Consider the following 19,049-nt stretch of genomic DNA (forward strand, 5'->3'; position numbering starts at 1 on the left):
GTGTCTACGCTGGGAGCCCGCAATGGACACAACATAGCTTTGTTTGTCCGTCTCTGCTCTTTCGAACCTTGAAGCTATTACTGCTGCAGTTCCTGCATACAATCTCTGAATTCGATCCGCGGTGCTGGAGATCGTGCGCGTCTTGTTCATAGTCTCCCATGGGTTCATGATGGTCGTTGTGGGCATGTTGGTGGGGGTGCGGTTCATCCAAGGCATCTACGAACTCGTCGCCACTACTACCGCTACCCGAAAAGTCACTTCGCTCTATGCTTAGAGTCGAGACTTTGCTTGCCGCACTTGGCGTTCTTGACAACGCATTGGGCATCAGACCAGGGCTCGTTGCGGCCCTGCCTCTGTTGTGGCCATGCTGCGAGTCATTGCTGTGGTTATTATGATGCAGTATCGCCGAGTTCTTTGCTAGCTTCCACCACAAGGCAGAGTGGTCGCCATGCAAGCCCAAGGGGTTGGGGTCGTCCGCTTGTAAGTTATGCAGGTATGGATTCGATTGGGAAGTTGGCGTAGGTGGTTGAGATGTCTGCTTCGGTGCTTCAAACTGCTTTGTTGCCGTTCTCCCGGGCGCTGTCTTGGGGGGAGAAGAGGTACTGCTACCTTTAGTGCCGTTCGGGAGCGGATGGTGAGCCATTGCGGATCTCGCAGTCTCGGGCCTTCCTGGGGTTTTGTTTGATCGTACAGATAATTGACTGCTGCTTTTCCTTGGACTTGTGTTCCCCCCGTTCTTACCACTCTTCATCGACGATCCAGCAACGCTCGGTGTAGAAGTGATGCCCTGTCTCCAAGACAAGATCCTTTCACTAGGTGCTTGTGTTTTGACCGAGCCTTGAGCACTTCGCAGACTCCTACTGCTGCCCTTAGTGGCAATAGAAGCGGTCCTTCGGAGCGATTTTTTGGTGAAGATGGATGAAGTGTCCCAATTATCCTTTGTTCGTTTAGCCCAAGCACAATCCTGGCGGAAGACTTTGATGCGTCCTTCGAAATCGGCTGTGACGATGATATTGCCGTTCTTGTGAGATGCGCGTGCGAGGTAAGACGGCGATTCCTCTGGCCGTTTGTATCTCGCTTCGGATGCCGGCGGAGAGCCACCGTCCTCCGTTGGCGCTCTCGATGAATGCCGTGATCCGGCGTGCTCTTCTTCCCTGCTTAGGAGGGTGACTGGCGGCGGGTTGCATATGTCATACATGGGATCTCCAGATCTCCCGAGAAGCTGTCGCGTTTTGGTGGGTGCGAAAGCGACGCAGGTTGTTGTTGTGTCGCTGACTGTGAAATATTCCATAGGTCGCTGATGGTTCTTCTCGCCATCTTCCACGTTCAGGGTCCAGATGTAGGCCTTGCTGTCTTCACTGCCGCAGGCAATGTAGCGCGCATCGTCACTGAAGGAAGCGCGAATCTGACTGTTGTCGTTGATGTGACCCTTGAACTTGATTTCGAGGGATTTGTCGCGAAGGTTGTAGAGCCTTATTCGCGAGTCGTTGCTTGTGATGAGGAGCTTGGTGACTCTATTACTACTGTTCGGCGGATAATTGATGGCTTGTATTTTGGTGATCTTACTGCCCTTGGCGTTCTTGCCTCGTGCGGACCGCACGTGTATCTGTGTCTGATACTTCAGACCCTCGGTTTCGTAGAACATACAGACGCCATTAAGACAGCCACCTATTGCATATTTCCCGTCGGGCGTGAACTCTACTGCAGTAATCATATCACTGAGATTATTCCAATACGCCACGGTCTTGTCAGGGATACTCCACAGCCGCAGCTTGGCGTCCAGCGAGCCAGCCAGAAAGAACCTGTCGTCCGACGGATGAAAAGCAATTGACGTAACGAAGTCATTATGCTTGAATGTACATAGACACTCATCTCTGCTGACATGCCACAGCCGTACGGTCTTGTCCATGGACGATGAGAGGAGAAAATTGTTCTGTGTGAGACGGTAAGCACTGGACGCATCATATCATGAGACAGGATCGCATCCACATACCTTGCTCCAGCTCAGATCTAGCACGGACCCTGTGTGTCCTTCGAACTCGCGGACGGGATGATTTCGGAAGACAGGAGCGCTGAGTCGCGTGTGCCTAGCATGCGAGTGATCAGAGCCACTATCGTCCATGGAGGTACGTCGCTCTCCGGGGTGGGAGATGACGGCCCATATGCGAACAATCTTATCATGACCAGCGGCTGCCAAATACTTGCCGTCTCTGCTGAATTGCATAGCCCAGATAGTATCGGGAGTCTCGGTAGGTCTGGCGCGAGAGAAAGAGCGACGACTTCGTACACTTCTGATACTTTTTGCATCGTCTTGCTTGTCCGGCTTTTTGGATCCTTGAAGCTCTTGCGCGAGAAAGACACGATCAAAGTCGCGTTCCTTCTTGTACTTTGACCTTACTCTTATGTATGCCGGGGGTTGAGCATGCCTTGGTTCATACCCGATGTTATTTATCGGCTGGGAGAAGACCTCTGCCTCCATACCTTCCGGACGTAGATCGGATTGGGCGTCGGAAAAGTTGCTCGAGGCGTCATCGTCTGTGTCTCTCTTTTTAGTTCGATCGATGATGCGACTGAGAAATGCAACACCCTTTTTTTTCTCTTTCGACGCAACGCTCAGTACGGTATCCGCACGGCTAGTGAGATGATGATGACGAGGAGGCGCAGCATTACTTTCGGCCCTGTCATCGGCCTGCTTGTCGTCGGAGGTGTTCGAGCCTCCAGAGTTGCCAGACGTGGTAGGTCGCAACAAGCTCGGTGGGTTGTTTTGCGGGAATGTGGTCCGTCGGATGATGTACTAGACGAAGTGACAAATGTGTCAGCCAGCATTCTTTACATGCCTCCCGCCTTGCTCGGGGCAAACGGCAGCGACGTACTTGGGATAAAGGATCGATCTGAGAACTCTGTGCATCAGGGGACGTTGTTCTGTTCTCGATGTACGTCTGTTGTTGCGCTAAGGGAGGTGGCGGTGACGACGTTGATTTGGTAGGCGCATTCTGTTGCTGCTGTTGCTGCTGTTGTTGTTGTCCTTGTAGTTGGTTCGTCACGGTACCGGATAATGAGCGTAATAGTTTAGCGGGTGAAGAGACTACGCCGCCACTGGATGAATTCGGCCTGCCTGTGTAACAAAGCGTCAGCTCTCAAGCATCTACTATACATGGCCATTCCGAGTCGCCGTCATCCTTGGCTCCCTTTTGTTTTCCTCTTTCTCATGTTCGCTCCTCTTCACGCATCAACTCATCGCGCCAGCCGTTGAATGCGACCGCCTTCGAGTTGCAATCCAAGACTCGGCCACATACAAGCCCTCCACCAGAAAGATATGCGCTTTTCACTAGGGAGCATTGTCATACCGTCACTCGGCGATGCGCTCCGCGACGCAGTAGTCTCGGATGCATTGGAGGTGAACAGGGTCTGCGCGACCGGTGGACTCTGCGGTGTCGTGTCCCGGCTCTGAGGGTCAGTGACCCGGATAGCAGGTATTCTCTCCGCCATTGTGTCGCCGCCGCAATAATGCGCGCCGGGTCGCTTGTTCCGTCCTGTTCCTTGTGGCCTTCTGTCTCCTCTTTCTGATTTCTCGGCTTCGTCTCCGGCTACTTGTACGTCTCCTCCTCGATGCGCATACAAAGGAAAAGAAGAGGTAAGAGGATCAGCCCCGAGCTGCCATGAGACCGGGATACCGTTGTCCTATTGTAGCGGATGAATGCGGATGGTTACTGGGTTTCGGCGGGAAGGGTAGACTCGAGCGAGGTTAGTGGTTGTTCAGAGAGGCTCGTGACTTCGCGGTGAGCCATTGGAAAGGGCCACCATCACTGCGAGTGCTGAGATGGCGTTTGATGCAAATAATGAGGCGGCATGGCCGTGGTTCAAGCGGCCAGATGTGTCTCTGGTGTATTAATGGAGTGGTCACTGAGGTGGCCTAAGGTTACCATTCACCCACCCACACACACTTGACCCTTGGACCCTTGAGCTCGACTTTCTTCTCCCGTTTATGACGACGTCATGCTCATGCAGTCCGTGCATACCGTACCTTGAACTTCGCTGGCCGACAGAGTCGGACCCTGAAGCAGATCAAAGTCACTTGTGGTCGACGTCTAGGTACTCGTCAGATCGTCGTCGTCGTCGTCGTGTTGATGGTGGTGGTGGTGGTGCTTGTGAGGAAATAAGATATATTGAGCAAGGGTTGAGTATCTTAATATGCACCGAGATGGGGTGAGGTGACACGATGAGACGGCATACGGCACTTCCTTCAGTCTAAACATCTTTCATTGATTGAGCTGCGTTGAGCATAAAGTACATAATCTAACCTAAGTGATGATGATAATTTGCCGGTCTAGCCGGTTTTCGTGGGTCGAGGCACCCGCTCTCTGTAAGCCTATCCTCCCAAAGGGAATGATCCTCCTGATATCCGAAACCGCACCTGAACGCCCCGTCATGCAGAAGACGCTGTTACTGCTTACCATTACTCCAAAACCCAACAAGAATCCAAAGATGCCACATTGGCCGCGCCTGTCTTGACGACTAAAAGTCCTCGTCAAAGGCAAAGTCACCGGTGACAGCATTCGCGGCCGCCGCTGCCGCAGTGGTGCCGTCCTTCTTGTCGGCCATCTTCTTTGCGCTGTTCATGACACCGGCCTTCTGGTAGTCGCCGACTCTCTTCTCGAAGAAGTTGGTCTTGCCAGCAAGAGAGATGTTCTCCATGAAGTCGAAGGGGTTGGTCGAGTTGTAGTGCTTGGCGCAGCCGAGAGCGAGCAGCAGACGGTCAGCGACAAACTCGATGTACTGGCACATGAGCTTGGCGTTCATGCCCAGTAGTGCGCAGGGAAGAGCGTCGCTCAAGAACTCCTGCTCAATCGCCACTGCCTGTGTGATGATGGCGTTGACGAGCTTCTCCTCGGGCTTGTGCTTGAGGTGTTGCACCAGCAGACAAGCAAAGTCCGTGTGCATGCCCTCGTCACGAGAGATGAGCTCGTTGGAGAAGGTCAGACCAGGCATCAGACCACGCTTCTTGAGCCAGAAGATGGAAGCGAATGATCCACTGAAGAAGATACCCTCGACGGCGGCGAAAGCGACGAGACGAAGGGCGAACGTCGAGTTCTTGTCAGAGATCCATCTGAGAGCCCAGTCGGCCTTTCTCTTGATGCAAGGAACTTTGACATGAGATTAGTATATGATGTGATGATGTAATGATTAAGCAAAACTTACTTGTGTCAATGGCGTTGAAGAGGTAGCTGCGCTGTCTTGGCTCGCTGATGTATGTGTCGATGAGCAATGAGTAGGTCTCCGAGTGGATGTTCTCCATCATGATCTGGAAACCGTAGAAGCATCGTGCCTCGGGGATCTGAACCTCTCCGCTGAAACGCTCGACGAGGTTCTCGTTGACGATACCGTCAGACGCGGCGAAGAAGGCAAGAACGTGAGAGATGAAGAAGCGCTCGTCGTCATTGAGGCGCTTGTTCCAGTCGTGAAGATCCTTTGAGAGATCAATCTCCTCTGCCGTCCAGAATGATGCCTCGGCCTTCTTGTACATGTTCCAGATCTGGGTACTTTATTAGTGTCATCTTCGACGCGTCACGCACGCGTTTTCTTCGTTTTTCGCGTACCTCGTGATACTTGATGGGGAAAAGGACGAATCGCTGAGGGTTCTCTTGGAGAATTGGCTCGTCGGCTTCTTCGTCCTTGATTGTGGCGGCGGTTGATGGTTGAGCAGGCTCGACCTTGGGCTGGTAGTCCTCCGGAATGCCCTTGACAGGGACGGCGACGTCGTCGCTGACGTTCTCCTTCTCTTCCTGGACGAAGACGGGCTTCTTGATCGGAGACTCCATCTTGAAGTTCTCAATGGCTTCGGCAGCCTGCAGTGACGCGTTAGTACGCGATATAAAGAAAATCTTTCGGGGGACAAAGAGCGCGAACCTTCTTCGACGGCGTCACCTGGACAGACATTGTGTGGCGAATGGGAGTGTAGAGGGTGTATTATGAGAGTCTCCGACGAATTGAAGAGATGTAGAGTCAGGAGGAGCAGTAGATTCAGAGGCTCTTGATGGTATGTGTAGTGATGGTGTAGAAGAGCTGGGATGCGAGCATTTAAGGTCGCGCAACGCGTCGAAAGACCAATTAGCGCTTAGACCATCGCATGTTATGTCACGACGCCAGCCAAGACCAGCCTCGAATTTGCAGGACACGCTATCGGACCTTATTCTCCATGGCTATGGAACACCGCTTGGAGAAGGAACAGGACAATATCATGTTCAAATGATTCGTTTGAGAAGTTGTTGATGTGAAACAACAGCTCGGATTTTCAACAGGAACACAGGCATCGAATTATAGCACTTTGAAAGCTGTTATTGGCTCACATTTACAATATCCGACATGCAGCACGCCTCGACGAGGGTGCCGCATAGCCCAGGGCGGAAGTCTATAGCACGTCCATCCCTACCATCGCGTACGCATAGACTCACAACAACGCGCTCCTCCAACGCGTTCAGCTGTCTCATCTCGTTCCACCATCTCGTGCTACTGTCTGTTTCCCCGAGGCCGAATATCCAATTCCGTGTCCGAAGCGGCTATTGTCGATTCAATGATCGAATCATTACCTTATCAATCTGCATCTATCCGGCCCTAAACATATCCATGGTGAAAATATGCTCTAGGCTCCTTCGTGTATCCACGCGTTACTGAGGCAGCCTCTAGGCACGTCCGCTTCATGGGTCTATGCCTTTTGCTGCTCACTTGGCGGCAGTCCACCTTTGAAGAGTCGTTGGCATGGGGAGCAGTCGAGTACGTTTCACAAGTGAGTTCGAACTTTGATGTATACCAATTTCGTCCTCTAGTGTCTATGTGTTCGCCATTTGCTCTGACCTATCTGACTTCGACCAAGCCGCGTTGTGAAGAGACCAGCCATGTATCGACATCAAGGTTACTTGATCAGACCCTGGGATCTTCTACCTGACTACCGTAGTGATGGTCCACCTCGTTGTATCCTAATCTGACCGTTTGCCGTCATCGGCTGCTGGTGGTCGTGTAAGAGCTGTACACACCCTACTCAGGCTCCGAAGCTCGCTCTCTGATGTTGTCACTGCTATGTCGATATCTTCCACTCAAACCTTGCAAAGAAAAAACACCACCGGGAACGGGCAATAAGCTCTTCCTGTCCCAATCTACTAAAGATAATCTTGTCTCCTCAGACAATGTCATTGCTAGCTGGGACGTCGTGTATCTACGTGTAGTTGTGTGCTGTATCATGTTCGACAAGGGGTTGTTATTTTGGACTCCATGTGCGAGTGAGACTACCCTGGTCGATAAGCAATACATTCTGCGAGTAGGCATGCACTACTTGGAAGTCGAGGGAAATCGAAACTTGACCGGCACGTAAAAATTGGGACAGGACCACTCTGCGAAGCCATGGTTCATCAAGGCAATATTCGCAGGATTCTATCGATATTCACATCGAGGTTATGCAAGGCTCTACATTGATGTGCTTCTCGTGATGCGAACAATCTCCTGTACTTTGTCCCAGTAATTTTCATAAAATCAATAATTAAGCTGAAGTCTAGGTACTATTATCGTACGCCAAGCCTTGACAAGCGAGGCACTCTGGTATGGTACAAGTACAAGTACATGTCCACTCCCTCGGTTCGTTTACATTGCACTGGAACACGAGACGATACCACCACATAATGCAGCAGCTTTTCTGCAAAAAGAAAGTGGACAAATGTCTACGTCTGGCGATCGAGCCATAAGCATGACGAATCTCCAAAAGAACATGGAAGACGTTGCACAAGCAAAAAGATCGACACTGACAGGACTCGAACCTGTGCACCCGAAAGTATCAGATAACTATTTCCCAGGAGGTGAACCTCCGAGTTTCGAGTCTGACGCGTTAACCACTCCGCCACAGTGCCAACAACGTTGAAATTCAACGTTTTTTGATCAAGAATATATCTTTGCGGCAACCGGCGCCGAACACTCCGCTACGCCGATAAAAGGTGTTTATTCCTCTTATCGCCGACCTCGAATTCAACCTGCATTGCATCATCAGCCAATCGCCGACATCTACAGAGACCAATTGATCTCTACACTCAAACAGCGTTGATCAGTCGCCATGTCACCAAGAGCGTCCTCAGCAACTCAAGGCATCCTGCACCACATCCCCCCAGTCAGCGTCTTCGAGCCAACCACAGCAGCCACAAACACCACCACCACCACCCCACCACCGAACCTACTCCTCTGGATCGGCGGCCTCTTCGACACCTACCACAATGTAGAATACCCCTTCACACTCGCCTCGCGCCTACCCACGGACTGGAGCCTAGCGCAGACCAGTCTCAGCAGCGCAGGCATAGGCTGGGGCACCTCGTCGCTAGACCGCGACGTCGCCGAGATCTCCTCTATAGTGTCATACTTCCGGCGCGGGGGCCGCAGCAAGGTCGTGCTCATGGGCCATTCGACGGGCTGTCAGGACTCGCTGCATTATCTGTGCAGTAGTAGCCACACCGCCACAACCACCAAGCCTCCAATGGCGAAAGTCGACGGCGTCATCTTGCAAGCTCCTGTCTCTGACGCCGAGGCCTTGGTCATGGAAATGGGCGCCGAGAAACTCGCCATGGTCAATTCCCTGGCGCAGCACTTTATGTCCACGGGTCGAGGCGAGGACTGTCTGCCTCAGTCGGAGGCGGCGGGGATATTTGGGCAGTGTCCCGTCAGCGCTCGCAGATGGCTCAGTCTGTCGAGCCCCGACGGGAAGGGCCAGGACGATTATTTCTCTTCGTATCTTTCTGACGAGCGACTGAAGGCTACGTTTGGCAAGGTTGATGTGCCGTTCTTGATACTCGAGGGCGAAAAGGATGAGTTTGTCCCTGAGCATGTGGATAGGAAGGCTATGCTTGCTAGATGGATCAAGGTCATGAAGGACAACAAGTGTCCTGTTGATGCTGGAAGTGAGGAGTTGCTGGCTGGTGCTACTCATAACCTCAATGGTGATCCTGATACCGTTGTCGATGGATTATGTGAAAGGGTGATTGCCTTTTTGCAGAATGGACTATCGTCTTGAAAGGTACGAAGAGGCACAGCCTTGTAGATAAACCCTTCTTCGGTATCCATCTGGCATGGAGATAAATCACGAGGGGATAATGAGTGAATAGAGCCGTGGTGTGGGCAATTCACTTTGTACATCTGGAGCAGCTTATATACAGAGCAAGGGATTAGATATGATTGAGCCCTAGATCATCACAAGATACGCCAGAGATCTAGAGTGCTCATCGTCACGCAATACAGCGTCGCAATTTCCTCCCAGTGCGACAGCATGAGTAATGCCGTCCCATGACATAGCCTTATGCACTATCTAGTGCCTTCTGCCAAACCTGACAAGAACTTCGATAAACCATAAGCGCCAGGGTCAGGAACCTGCTGATACCTAGAATTACCACGTTAGCATGCTCATGTTCATATTACTTGGTATTGAAAAAGATAGTGCACTTGCCCCTCGCCACCAACGTACACAGTACGGCCGAGAGATGCCTTCATGCCTTTGGTGTGATCGGCGCCCTCTTGTGCCGCCTCGGCTGCCTTCTTCAGGTCTCCCGACGTCTTGAGAGTCTCGACGAATGGCGCTAGTGCGTCGACAAGCGTTCGGTCACCAGGCTTCGCCGGCGTATATTTGCCCATGCTTTCCAGCGCAAAGGCTGCAGCTTTGCCCCAGATAGCTGTGTTGACTTTCTGCTCGCCACTATTGCTCTGCGATCGAAGACCAGTTGCAAGGGCGTTGAGGAAAATGGCGTAGATAGCTCCACTTGTACCATCCATGTTGACCTCAACACTACCAATGATGCGGTCCAGGAAGATCGCAGCGTCGGAAGTAGAAAGCTTGTCACCGGAGATGAGGTCGAGGATCCCTTCAGCGCCACGACGGAGTCCGATTCCACAGTCGCCATCGCCGACGATGGTGTCGTAGTGGGTGATGTCTGGTTCGGCAGCAACAACTCTCTCGAGTGCGGTCTTTAGAACATTGTTCGCAACGCTTGGGTCCACTGAAAAGCATCGTTAGTACTACTACACCACGTGAAGAGAGCGTAGGCATACTTGTGAGATTGCTTGGCTTCGATTCCTGATCGTCGCCATCCCCATCTTCCCGAGTCTTGTCTGACCTTGTCTCCCAGGATTTGGTGCTGACAGCTGCTGACCAACCTGTCGCCTCCGCAGGTGCATCCAAAAGTTGCAGCATACTGTGCTTCAACCCCGTATCGGCCAACCTTAGCACTGAAATGCTGAACCCAAGCATATTGAGGCTGGTCATGTAGGTTCCACTCAGGACCCTCGCAGGTTTGATGTTGTAGTCCGCAGAGAGCTGAGCCAGCACTTCATCAGTGATGCCGCCCATCTCAAGCACGCTGAGCCCGCCGAGGTTGTTGACCAACACAACAGTTTGATCATCCTTCTTAATGTCAAGGAATCCCCTCTCTTTATCCGTAGTGTCAAGCATATACTTGAGCATGGTTTTCACCGTTCCTTTCAGGTCGGTTTTACTTCGTGTCACACCAGCCTCGTTGTGGATGCCCATACCAATTTCTGCCTCCTCAAATGCTAGCTCCCCCTCATCACTCTCGCTGCCCACTTTACGGCCTGGCACATGGACGTGGGCCAGCGAAGAGCCGATGCTCACGACATTGTTGGCTACCAGGCTCGCAACAGAATGAACATCTTTCAGCTCAGCTCCTGTTGCTGCTAGTGCGCCAGCGATCTTTTGTACAAGCACTGTTCCGGCGATACCTCTTCTTCCTACTTTACCGCCTCTGCTCCTTTCCACACCAGCATCATCGCCTACGACCACCATGGCAACGTTCTTCCCGCTGGCCTTTGCTTTTTCGACTGCCATGCCGAAGTTCAAAACATCACCTGTGTAGTTCATGACCACGACCAGAACACCTTTCGTGCTGTCTACTCGTCTCTGAATGCATCTTCGCACTTGTTCGGCAGAAGGAGAGGCGAAGATTGTTCCCGAGACTGCGCCAGCGAGAAGACCATGACCAACGAAGGCAGAGAAAGAGGGTTCGTGGCCTGCGCCACCACCACTGACGATGCTGACTTGTGAGGTACCGTTAGGACGAGTGTAGACAACTTTGTTCTCCTCATCAAGAGCGACATTGGGATTTGTTCGAGTCAATGCCTTCAACGCAGCCACTACGAGAGAGGAAGGATCGTTGATGAAATGTTTGGCTGCAGGGTTGTACACCGTAATATTAGACATCTCGCCGCTTAATATTGATGGTATAGCCAACGAGTTTTTTGGTGTGTCGATTGATTGAGATTGTCTGCTAATGTGTTCTACGGCAACAGCTGATACGGTTTGTTGTCGTACTGCGTATCCTGTAGTGGTGGTATATCTTCTGCGATGGCAACGTGGAGCAGAGTAATGGATCCGTGGGGAAGGAGCAGTATATGGGATTGGAGTAAGAATGGAAGGTGAGGAGAACCTGAACAGCGAGTTATGACTGCTTGAGGGTGACGGAACAATGATATCCGCAGCTTGGATAATGCCACAAGTACAAGGATCGCCGTTCTTCCTGATTCCCGAAGGCTCGTTTTCCTCAGCGGACCCATTAATATCGACATTATCATTCTGCTTATCCCCAGTGGCTGCCCTCAACCCCGCATCACTGCTGTCCGGCGTGGAGCTTTGGAGGGGCAAGAGGGGCTCCACCGTCGGTCCCCTACGCCGATCAGCGCTGGTCTGTGGAACCTGGCGACGATACCGCCGATCCGTCCAAAGCTGGCGGCATTCCTGATGCGGAAGCACCGCCGAGCAAGATTTTCGAGGTCGGTGGGACAGAGGAGAGCACTGGAAAATGTTCCCACACCACGGCCGCATGTGCTTGTCAATCAATCCCATGTTCAATTGGTGTCATTCCAGGCCATGAACGTATCTTACCTATTCCAGGCCCATGGCGCTTAGGATGTTCGAGGTATACAAAGCGAGAAGAGAGTCCTGTTCTACTGAGAAAATCCACGATGCTATCGCAATAAGCGTGAGCATTGACGGTAAAATCCAGGGTCACTTCACTAAACTGCTGTACGGCTATCAATAGTCATTTAAGAACGCATATCTTGTCAGATGAACAATATCTAAGGCAGCGGTATGCAAGGCTGTCTCCAGCCGGGATGGCGATTACAAAGTGTCTACTTGCTTCCAGTTCAGAGGTGAATAGGGATCTGATGGACAAAACGAATAGTCCAACAGGCAAAAAGTAAGGATTGTAGAGAATATGGCGTATGTTCCGTGCCTTGTATACCAGGTAGCAAGGTGTTCATCGTCCGGTGCGCAAAGGACCTTCTTGTGTCTTCAGTCTTCTGTTTGGTACTTACTGTATTGTGAGATTAATTGGATTATTTATGATCTACGCCAGTCATGCCGTAGTCCTGCGAGATATGATGCACCGAGTACAGAGTATTGGTATCAAAATTGCCTCTAGCAATCAATCTTAATAGCCTTCTTCGATGTACTACGGTTGATGATGACTCTAGGTGTGCTGGATAAACATATGCTTTGTCCGACTCGAGCTTTTACGTCTGTGATATCGTATAGACCAGCTGTGTCGGTGGATCGGATGGAATTGTACATCACCTTGTGTAAAGCAGGACGTTGGTCCATGCTAGCACAAGTCTCGGCAGGCTTTATGTGCCAGGCACTGTGCAGCAGTATAAAAGCTTGGTATTCCAGAAACGCGCTAAGTCGGCAGATGAGGTCAGGGCAATCTTCAATGTGTTAGATGTCGATCCAAGCACGCGCTGTGCGCGCTGGATGAGCGCGTCTTTAGAGTCCAGACACGCTGCGCTACCAACAACGAATAATCTATCAATTACGGACTGCGGTGCGGTAGATGCAAAGACCATCTCTTCCCACCAACCACTTTCTCCGCATATTCATCGCTGCTCTTGCACCAATGAACTGCTTGCTGACACTCATTTCTTATACTCTCTTGTCAATCATCCCTTCCTACTCACGCGTGACTTCCCTTTCTTCGTCTCTATCAATCTCTAATTTCCCTTCGCTTTGCTCGCCAGGCATGCCGTAGCACTTGACTAGCCGTTTTTGCCGGTAGCCCTCTAATATCCCGGCAGTCCTGCCTCTGCCACATCTCCTCGTCATCACTATACCGTCTCGTTGAGGCAGACATGACTTCTCCAGCTTCGTTCACTCCAGACATGGAGTCTGCCCAGTCCCCAGGCAGTATGTTCGGAGACATCCCGACGCGTCCTATGCGAGGTAGGTCCAGCTTCTGATCATGTTCTGATCCGCAATTGCCTTGAGGACGCGCTAATCGACGTGATTACTCTGCAGTCAAGATACTCTACACCTTCGACAACGAGAACAAAACCAACTGTCTAGCAAGGTTTCCCGAAGTGCTTCATATCCCTACCGTGTCGATCGAGGAAACCACACAGATCGGTGTCATTGAACTACGAAAATGTATCCAGGCCATTGTCTCTGCCAGTCCGGAACTGCTATCTCGACTCAACCAGGGCGACTTCACCATCTATGCCTACGACTACTCCGAATACGAAACGCCGCTCGTCGGGCAAGGCATGCTTTCTTCTGCTTTAGCCGCCGTGTCACCGACTCCCAATGCTCCAGCACACCAGTCCAAGACGATGATCACTGGCCGCGTGTGCCAAAACGTCATGGGCCTCTTCTCTAATGGTGTCAAGGAGACCCTCGAGGTCAAGCTACGACTCGTCCCCGTGCCCAGGCCAGTTCAGAGCGAGTACGTCAAGAGTATGGAAATGTACCGTGGCATCAGCCCTGCCATGTCTGCCGGCTTCGATCCCAATGCCTGGTCCGCCTCCTTTCAAGCATCTGCCTTATCTCTTGGCGCCCCGTTTGAGGAGGTTTCCACCCCAACGTCAGTGCGGAACGACGCCCTCGACGCCAACGCCTTTGATGCCCAGAGCATGATGCAATACCACCAACGACCCCGTCAAGGTTCCACTGCGAGCTTCCAAGATCAACCATCTTTCTCGACGCAGAACCAGTCCTATGCCGGACCCATCAGTCGTGTCAACAGTCCCGCTTTGTCCCAATATGGGCCCCAACCGACCCACGCGAGATCCTTGTCACGTGCTTCTGTCAGAAGTGACCGGTCAGCTAGGAGGAGGGAATCATTCAATGAGAACGAGCAGAATCAGGAAGAGGGTCCGGCCAGGAAGAGAGTCAAGGTCACCCAGACTGAATGGAGGGGCAAGTCTGCTTTTGGCGGCAATCCTTCCGATCTTCGCGTCACCGCCAGTACCGCAGCGTCAATCCGCATCCACAAGCCGGTGCCGACTCGTCCAGGCATGACCAGCTTCAACTCCCTCGAGCCGCCGCCCAGGGCTCCCACTCCAGTCCCGCAACTGAATCCAAATACGAATCGACAGGGTTCTTTCCTTCGCCGCGAGTCTACACTTGCGAGAGCGCAATCATACAATTCGCCCTACAGTCAGCCGGTCGACATGCCTACTCATTCCGATGCCGCCATGAGCTCTCCAGAGGACAACGTGCGTAACGGTAGTCCCGCCGATATGCCTTCGTCTCCGCCCATGATGCCTGACCCCTCGAGCCCGGGCCTGCCCACCATGTTGTCGTTTCCCAAACCCATGATGGACTCGGGCTACATGAGCTCGGCCTTCGATTGCCATGATGACGACGAGGATCGGGAGGTGGATGAAGAGGACCTACAGATGGCCCAGCGCTACAAGTCAAGGGAACCTCGGCCTCAGATGCTATATTCTGATTTCATCGAACAAACTCCTGGCCCGCCTGATCTCCTGCCACAGAGGATGCACGTGTCCCAGAGCAGGAGCGCACAAGATGCCGCCGCCGAACTATCTCGCCAAAAGGCACGTAATGCAGTGTTACCTCCCTCTGAGCGCAGAGCATCCATAGCCCTACCACCCAAGCAGAAAGAAAAGTCGCAGGAGAAGTCGAGCTTCGAGAAGCCACCTCTCAACCGCGCAAGCACTACGCTGAGATCAGAGGCGGCGTCCCCTGCTCCAACAGACGATGGCCTCTTACCCAAGGCACCTCGTAGCGGTTCTGGCGCCAAGAGGAAGAAGACCATCGCTGACAAGCTGGTGCAAGCCATCGCACAAGGCGAACTTCCGGCCTATTGTGGCCACTGTGGGTCTATCGAGACGCCGACATGGCGCGCACTTTTCACAAAGGTAATTGTGGGATCCCCTGACCAGCTCGGACCAGAGCTTGACGGGGTGACGATGGGCACAGAAATCATCGAACGTGACGATCAAACAGGCCAGATCAAGAAATATCGTATAATCAAGTCGACACGCAAGGGTAAAGATCCAATGGAGGTTCATGGATATGACACCCTTCAGGTCTGCAATCGTAGGTCACACTTGTACCTTTAGAGTGAAACTACAACTGACGAATATAGCTTGTGGCCTGTGGTTCAACAAATACAAGGTCATGCGTCCCGCGGATAAGTGGAACAAGAAGGCGGGCAAGGGCAGAAGGCGCAAGACCGAGACCGATCCCAACGGTCCTTCGGAACCGCAGTCTGATTTCCCTCAATCCGACTTTCCGCAATCTGACTTCTTCTGCGATCCGCCATCCACGACCTATACGGAGGCGGCCCCGGCAGAGGAGCCGGATATCAACAACAGGTGCGATGATCTGCGAGAAGTACCTGAAGCCCCTCAGCCTGCAATTCATAAGAGGGCAAACAGTGAGCAGCCTGCGCAAAGATCTACGCAGTCAGAAAATCAATGGACCCATTCAAACCTCGATGCAGCCCTTCATCGCGCGATCCAGTCCAGTCCCGCGGGCCGTAGCTTTCTAGGTACCCAGGAATCGCCCATCGATCTAGCCGCCGAAGACTTGACACCAAAGCCAACTCGACGTCTGCTCTTCCCATCACCACGCAACTCGAAACACAAGACTCTCGATGACACCGCTCTTCCCGGCTCAAAGCCACCAAGTGGCACCATTATTGAGGTCGCCAACGTCGAGGATCCATGCCTGGCGGACAAGGAGAACATGCCTCCCCCAGCAGCGGGCGAAGACAACGATGACCTGGCACACCTCTTCGAGTGCTCCCCGGGTATGTTCAGAAGTCCAGGCGCTGCTCGCAAGTCGACACCTAGCAAGAACCTTCAGAAGACTCCTCGTGTTGGCCCAGGTAGCTTCGATGATCTGCTCAAGACGCCTACTCCGAATCGCAGCAGTCTCAAGACTCTGAGCTCAAATGCACGACAGGCTTTCACTCCGCGCACTTGCTCGAACGGCAACAATGTCGGTGCCTTTCTGCCAACGTTCACCTCTGCGGAGAAGCAGAGCTACGGTCTCTCGCCTCGCCTCCCTGCCACACCAAGTCGGTTCGCCAATCTGTCGTCTCCCTCGAGAGCGAACAAGGGCGAGATGACGCCATTCACGCGACAACTGACACAGCTATTGAGCGAAAACGGCGGCAGCGGCGCGAGTCCCGGCAGAGGAATAGCGTTCGACTTTTCCGACCTTGGCTCCTTCATGAGCCCCGGACGTGGACTGGACTTCGATAAGATGGAGTTCAATATGCACGACTTTGACGGTATGGACTTCAGCATGGCGGTCAAGCACGATGACGACGGCGCGGGTCAGGCGGGTGGGGTCAGTATTGCAGCGACCATCGAAGGAGAGCAGGAGACTTCGGAGTGAACGAAGTGGGCCCCCGGGCGAGTAATGGCTTTGATACTATGGGATGATTTTGACGCTGGACACGAATTATGGCATCGTCGGTAGGGGATATGGAATATGCATACAATAGTACACATTGTGTATTTGGGATTGTGTCGGTAATTACATGGCTGGCCGAATGGGGCCATGGTGGTTATCAGGGCAAGATTGGTAAGGTAGACAGGGCATTTCAAGAAGGTAAGACAAGTTGCCCTGCCCGGGCTTCGCTGTTTGTACTGTACCTTAGTTGTAGTTGTAGCAATAATAACAATAAGAAGACTTCCGGCGTATCAATGAAGCTGTCTCTGTCTGTCAATGATGCTTCTTCTGATTGAGAACCAGTACTCCTTACCAAGTAGAGCAGGTACCCGAGGTACAAGTAAGGTAAGGTAGTAATTTATCTTGGCAGTCGAGTGGGAAATCGGGCGGCGAGAGATGTGGACATGGACAGTGCACGCAAGTGTCTCTCGCTGTCTCTTCCAGGTTCTGTTCTCTTCACGGCGGGGCAACTGTTTTTAATGTGGGCAATCTGAGCTCAAACATCACACATCTTTGTTCAACGGCTTAAATCCCACTTCTTGGTCGTATTATTCACCGCCTTGTAGAAAGCATCGTAAGTCACCCCCCTTCGTCATTGTCAAGCTCTCATACATCTTCCCTCTCGTCATTTTTACTTCTTCAGAACCCCTCTTCTCTTGTCCCTGAAAGTGAAATCATCACCTTGCTGTACAACAGTCTTGACCCCCCGAGTACAAAGTGCGAATCAATAACAAAAGACAACCCACAGATCACAACTCGCCTCTCATCACACCACATCAACCCAACAATACACTCCCATCCTATCGCCACTTTTCAGGCATTCGCAAATAAGCCTTCGTCACCATGTCCGAGGTTGCAGCAGACACCACGCCCGCCGAGGAGGTCAAGCCCACGGAGGAGGTTACAGCCACCGAGGAGAAGACCGTCACCGAGCAAGCCAGCGATGTAGCCAGCTCTGCCGCCACAGCTGTCAAGGACAACGTCTTCAGCATGTTCGGTGGAGGCCCCAAGAAGGAGAAGAAGGAGGAGACCGACGAGGGTGCCGATGAGCCCAGCGGCAGCGCCAAGGCCACCAAGGAGGTAAGGAAACAACGACACTCTCTCTTCACAGCGACAAGAGCAAGAAGAGACGCAGCGCTGACATTTCTGTAACCACAGGCCACCGAGGAGGGAGCCGACGACGCCGAGAAGGAGGTCGATGTCCACTTCGAGCCCGTCGTCCACCTGACCGAGAAAGTCGACACCAAGACAAACGAGGAGTCCGAGGAGGTCAGCTTCAAGATGCGCGCCAAGCTCTTCCGTTTCGACCGCGACAGCAGAGAGTGGAAGGAGCGCGGAACCGGCGAGGTCAGACTTCTCAAGCACAAGGAGAACGGCCGCACCCGATTGGTCATGAGGAGAGACAAGACCCTCAAGGTCTGCGCAAACCACTACGGTAAGTCTTTTCGAGCTTATTGGTCTGTGGTCTAGTCCTTGTCTGACAATATATGCCACAGTCGTCCCTGACATGAAGCTCTCACCAAACGTCGGCTCTGACCGCAGTTGGGTCTGGAACGCATCTGCCGATGTCAGCGAGGGTGAGCCTGAGGCTCAGACCCTCGCCATCCGCTTCGGCAACAGCGAGAACGCCAACCTGTTCAAGGAGGCTTTCATCAAGGCTCAGCAGGAGAACGAGAAATTCTTCTCCAAGCCCGAGGAGGAGAGCAAGTAAGCGGTTTCGTCTTGCAATCCTGGTCTGTCGCTTTATTGGCGAACCTCTTTTGACTTGAACAAGCCTCTTGCACACACGCAGCTAGCTCCAAATACAGCGTCGATCGAAGCAGCTTCCCGTGCTATGACATGCGCACAATCACGCTTTCACATTCTGGACAAGCAGGTCATCCCTCGACACGTCACTGCAGAGCCCCGTCTGGTTCATTCTCCCCGGTGTTTTCCCCCCATATTCTGAGAGCAAGCATTATTCGCATCGAGGCATTATGGGCATCTATCACACATCCCCTGCACACGAAACCCCCCAAGCACCATTCCAACCCAAAGCATCGAACAATTATGCCTTGAACATAAGCCATACAAATCTCATCCCCTTTTTCCCCACCAAGTTTATCACGAATCACAAATGTTTTGAGCTATGCCAGATAATGTGACATGAGTCGGGGAGGATGATGCTCACACCCGAGCATCACCACGCGCCTCCTGTCTGCGTGTTTAGATAGAACAGATGGCATAATGTATCCCAAAAATCCTCCCTTATGTGTATGCATAGTCCATGCTGTTCCTTTGCCCTTGTCACGTATGACAGGCGATATCTAGACTG

The 19,049-nt window shown here is 52.5% G+C and overlaps 6 protein-coding genes across 7 annotated transcripts; 3 read left to right on the forward strand and 3 right to left on the reverse strand.

The window, feature by feature from the left end:
* Positions 1-4: 4 nt before the first annotated feature.
* Positions 5-3,489, reverse strand: AAFC00_006254 (uncharacterized protein; the record flags this gene model as incomplete). Its single annotated transcript, XM_069346179.1, has 4 exons — positions 5-1,933; positions 1,994-2,794; positions 2,874-3,115; positions 3,348-3,489. 4 exons carry the CDS (start codon positions 3,487-3,489, stop codon positions 5-7), a joined length of 3,114 nt encoding a protein of 1,037 aa, XP_069197388.1.
* A 1,026-nt stretch (positions 3,490-4,515) lies between these two features.
* Positions 4,516-5,937, reverse strand: AAFC00_006255 (uncharacterized protein; the record flags this gene model as incomplete). The annotated part of the gene is made up of 4 exons (XM_069346180.1): positions 4,516-5,144; positions 5,200-5,533; positions 5,598-5,846; positions 5,908-5,937. The coding sequence occupies 4 exons, from the start codon at positions 5,935-5,937 to the stop codon at positions 4,516-4,518; spliced, it is 1,242 nt and encodes a 413-aa protein (XP_069197389.1).
* A 2,158-nt stretch (positions 5,938-8,095) lies between these two features.
* AAFC00_006256 (uncharacterized protein) lies at positions 8,096-9,043 on the forward strand (the record flags this gene model as incomplete). The annotated part of the gene is made up of 1 exon (XM_069346181.1): positions 8,096-9,043. One exon carries the CDS (start codon positions 8,096-8,098, stop codon positions 9,041-9,043), a length of 948 nt encoding a protein of 315 aa, XP_069197390.1.
* Positions 9,044-9,330: 287 nt separating this feature from the next.
* On the reverse strand, positions 9,331-11,236 carry AAFC00_006257 (uncharacterized protein; the record flags this gene model as incomplete). Its single annotated transcript, XM_069346182.1, has 3 exons — positions 9,331-9,406; positions 9,473-10,019; positions 10,072-11,236. 3 exons carry the CDS (start codon positions 11,234-11,236, stop codon positions 9,331-9,333), a joined length of 1,788 nt encoding a protein of 595 aa, XP_069197391.1.
* Positions 11,237-13,161: 1,925 nt separating this feature from the next.
* Positions 13,162-16,678, forward strand: AAFC00_006258 (uncharacterized protein; the record flags this gene model as incomplete). The annotated part of the gene is made up of 3 exons (XM_069346183.1): positions 13,162-13,252; positions 13,328-15,370; positions 15,420-16,678. 3 exons carry the CDS (start codon positions 13,162-13,164, stop codon positions 16,676-16,678), a joined length of 3,393 nt encoding a protein of 1,130 aa, XP_069197392.1.
* Positions 16,679-17,578: 900 nt separating this feature from the next.
* AAFC00_006259 (uncharacterized protein) lies at positions 17,579-18,531 on the forward strand (the record flags this gene model as incomplete). Of its 2 annotated transcripts, XM_069346184.1 has the most annotated exons (4): positions 17,579-17,815; positions 17,894-18,170; positions 18,232-18,442; positions 18,510-18,531. In XM_069346184.1, the coding sequence occupies 4 exons, from the start codon at positions 17,579-17,581 to the stop codon at positions 18,529-18,531; spliced, it is 747 nt and encodes a 248-aa protein (XP_069197393.1). The 2 variants fall into 2 exon arrangements, with proteins under 2 accessions (XP_069197393.1, XP_069197394.1); XM_069346185.1 differs by lacking the exon at positions 18,510-18,531 and having other exon boundaries at positions 18,232-18,446.
* Positions 18,532-19,049: the final 518 nt, after the last annotated feature.

The sequence above is a fragment of the Neodothiora populina genome (genome assembly GCF_041146345.1).
Source record: "Neodothiora populina strain CPC 39397 chromosome Unknown canker_contig_7, whole genome shotgun sequence".
Taxonomy (NCBI): Eukaryota; Fungi; Ascomycota; class Dothideomycetes; order Dothideales; family Dothioraceae; genus Neodothiora; species Neodothiora populina.